Below are 3,180 nucleotides of genomic sequence, written 5' to 3' on the forward strand. Positions count from 1 at the left end.
CTCTCCTCCTCTCCTCTAGAATGGTACAGGTTTTAAGCCCAGTTTTCTGCTCCAGATAGTCTTGTAAAACTAACACCCCCCTGCCCGAAGTATCACTTTCTGTCTTTTCCCTTCTGGTGTGAGGACCTCCAGAAGTCAGATTTTCCCATCAAAGGAGAAAAAAAAACGCATACTCTGATCATATCGAATATTGTTTTTTATTTTTGTCATTGGAACCCCGGTAGTCGCAATGCCGCCTTCGGGCTATTGGCGGATCAGAGTGGACGGCACGGAATTCGACGTCCGCAAGGCCGTCCTCTGCGGCTGCAGCCCATACTTCCGCGCTGTCTTCGCCCACGGTTGGACGTCGCAGGACGACGTCTACGAGATGGACGGCCCCGTGTCGACGAACGCGATGCGTCTCCTCCTAGACTCCGCCGACGCAGGCTCCGTCCCGGTGACCGAGAACAATGCGGAGGAGCTGTTGATAGCGGCGGATTACCTCGGCTTCGCCGGGGTGAAACGCTCCTGCTGCGAGTTCCTGGAGGCGCGGCTCCACCCGGGGAACTGCGTCGGCATCTTTACCTTGGCAGACCTATACCACTGTCCGGACCTGAGGAACGAGGCCTTTCTCTTTATCCTGCTGCGCTTTGAGCAGATCGCCGCGTACTCCGAAGAGTTCCTGGGACTCTCTCTCGAGCGGTTGACGGACATCCTCGGACGGGACGATCTGAACGTGGGGCGGGAGAGCGCCGCGTTCGAGGCCGCGCTCCGCTGGATCGCCCACGCGCCCGAGGAGCGCGAAGGTCACATATCCGCGCTACTGCCCAAGATCCGCCTGGCCCTAATGGCCACGGACTACTTCGTCGACCGGGTGAAGAACCACGGTCTGGTGAAGGACGACGCAGAGTGTGAGGCGATCGTCGCCGAGGCCGAGAGGGTCATGCGTGATGTAAACGCCCAGATTCGGCCGCGCCAGCCACATGCCGTCCTGTTGGCCGTCACTCGAATCAGGTTTGGCGACGGTACAACTTCGAGGATTCGGCTATACGATCCACGTGACAAGTTCTGGGCCAATGTACCAAACAGTGAACTTCGGCCTATGCAAAATTACAGCGCCGCCGCTTTCCTAAATGGCGCTGTCTACTGTGTTGGCGGCTACATGAGCGATGAGAGAGGTTCGTTCTGCATTAACACCAGCGTGCGGAAGTTTGACCTCGGTACCCGTACTTGGCACGATGTGGCAGCCATGCATCATCCTCGCCCAGGGGGGCACAGCTTGGCAGTACTGAATGGCAGTATCTATGCCATGGGAGGCAAGGTAGGAAAGGTACAAACCGAGCAGGATGGGTTCGAGAGAGGCATCGTGCACGACAGTGTCGAACGCTATGATCCTGAGACCGACAAGTGGACTCTGCTCCAACCTATGAACGGGAAGAGGATGCACGCCAGCGCCACAGTACTGAACAACAAAGTCTACATCTGCGGTGGTGTAGTATATCGTCGTGTGACGGAGTATGAGCACTCTTATGAGACACATGAGGTCCTGGACACGGCCGAGTGCTACGACCCAGACACCGACCGGTGGACGAAGATCGCCCGCATGAGCGTCGAGCGTTCCCACTTGGGCGTCATTGCCTACAGACAGCGCATCTACGCAGTGGGCGGCCATGGTTTGGCCGGACGACTGCGCAGCGCCGAGGCCTACGACCCGCTAACCCAGAGGTGGAGCGCCGTGCCCGACATGCCGGAACCACGCACCAACTTCGGCATCGGGGTGGTGGACGACCAGTTGTTTGTATGCGGAGGATCACCCGACAGCTCCAAGGTGGAGAGCTACAAATGGAGTACCAACAAGTGGCACGAAGCCTGCGGGATGGGGGAGGATTGCATTTCAATCAGCTGCTGTGTGGCAAGCGGACTGTCCGACATGGCCGAGTACTCCGTGCCCCGCTACACCACGGCGCGTCTACGCAGTGGCCGGCAGTTATATCGGAACTAGACTGCACAGCGCCGAGGCCTACGGGCCGCTAACCGACACGTGGAGCGCCGCGCCCGACATGCCTCGTCCGCGCAGCAGCTTCGGCATCGAGGTGGTGGACGACCAGTTGTTCGTATGCGGAGGATCCCCCAACAGCTCCAAAGTGGAGCGCTGCGACTGGAGCACCAATGAGTGGCACGAAGCGTGCGGGACCGGGATGAGAGGCATTAGGATCAGCTGCTGTGTGGCACACGGACTGTCCGACATGGCAGAGTACTCACAACCTGGTCTAAAGCTTCTCTCTGTCATGACCTGTGAAACAGTGTGAAGAATAAATTAAAAACGCATACTCTGATCATTCTTGTAGAATATTGTTTTTTATTTGTATCATTGGAACCCTACAACTGCTGTACATAGCGTCAACTCCATGCTCATCACAGAGGTCTATATTTGTCTCTATTTCTTTTCTATGATTTACTCTAGGGGTTTGCTCTGCCCCACCGGTTATTCTCTCTTCATATATTTGTATTTATACCAGAACCCCAGAATGCCAGCACCAATAGCCATCAGCATTAAAACTAAAATGTGACACTGTGTTCTTTGTATTCTTTATTTTCGCAGGTGCAGAAAACACACATACACAGAAAATCAAAATCTGGTTCACGAGGCCCAGGGCCCTATGTAGAATTTCAGTAAATCAACAACATATATCAGGTAACAGAAGTGTCACTCCCACTATTTGTCCTGGAGTGTCTCAACCTTGACGGTGTCTTCAAGCATCTCAGCATCAGCGCTCCCCAAGGCCGCCACGGACGTCTTTGCCTTGGTTAAGTGCTTCGCATACATCATGTAGTGGCCGTAGTCCCTCGCGGCCAAACCAAACCCGTGTTCGTCAATGTCGCGCCAGAGCAGCTCGGTCAGCCAGTTTTCGGGCCACGGGACGTATGAGGGGTGGCACACCTTGACGACGTTCATGGCATTGTAGGTGGTAGCACCGCGTTCGCCCTTGGTGGCAAAGGCGCTGTCGATCAGCATGGTGTCCTGCCCCAGGCAATCCATCATGCACAGGTCGAGCGCGAATGGGCGGCGCTGCAGTGCACGCACGGCGACCGTCATCCTGCACAGATCCTCCTGGTCTGCAGAGGGGGCGTGGGACACTCCTGGCCTGCCACGAAAGTTGCTCAGCATGACCTTGACGCTGTCAGCCTCGCTGACCAGCC

General features: G+C 56.2%; 1 protein-coding gene across 1 annotated transcript; it reads left to right on the forward strand.

Annotated features, from left to right (window-relative positions):
• Positions 1-229: 229 nt before the first annotated feature.
• Positions 230-2,288, forward strand: LOC310770775 (kelch-like protein 10; the record flags this gene model as incomplete). Its single annotated transcript, XM_083631850.1, has 3 exons — positions 230-1,199; positions 1,476-1,652; positions 1,957-2,288. The coding sequence occupies 3 exons, from the start codon at positions 230-232 to the stop codon at positions 2,286-2,288; spliced, it is 1,479 nt and encodes a 492-aa protein (XP_083487976.1).
• Between the last annotated feature and the right edge of the window lie 892 nt (positions 2,289-3,180).

Source organism: Poromitra crassiceps, assembly GCF_964638095.1.
Source record: "Poromitra crassiceps genome assembly, chromosome: 2".
Classification (NCBI taxonomy): Eukaryota; Metazoa; Chordata; class Actinopteri; order Beryciformes; family Melamphaidae; genus Poromitra; species Poromitra crassiceps.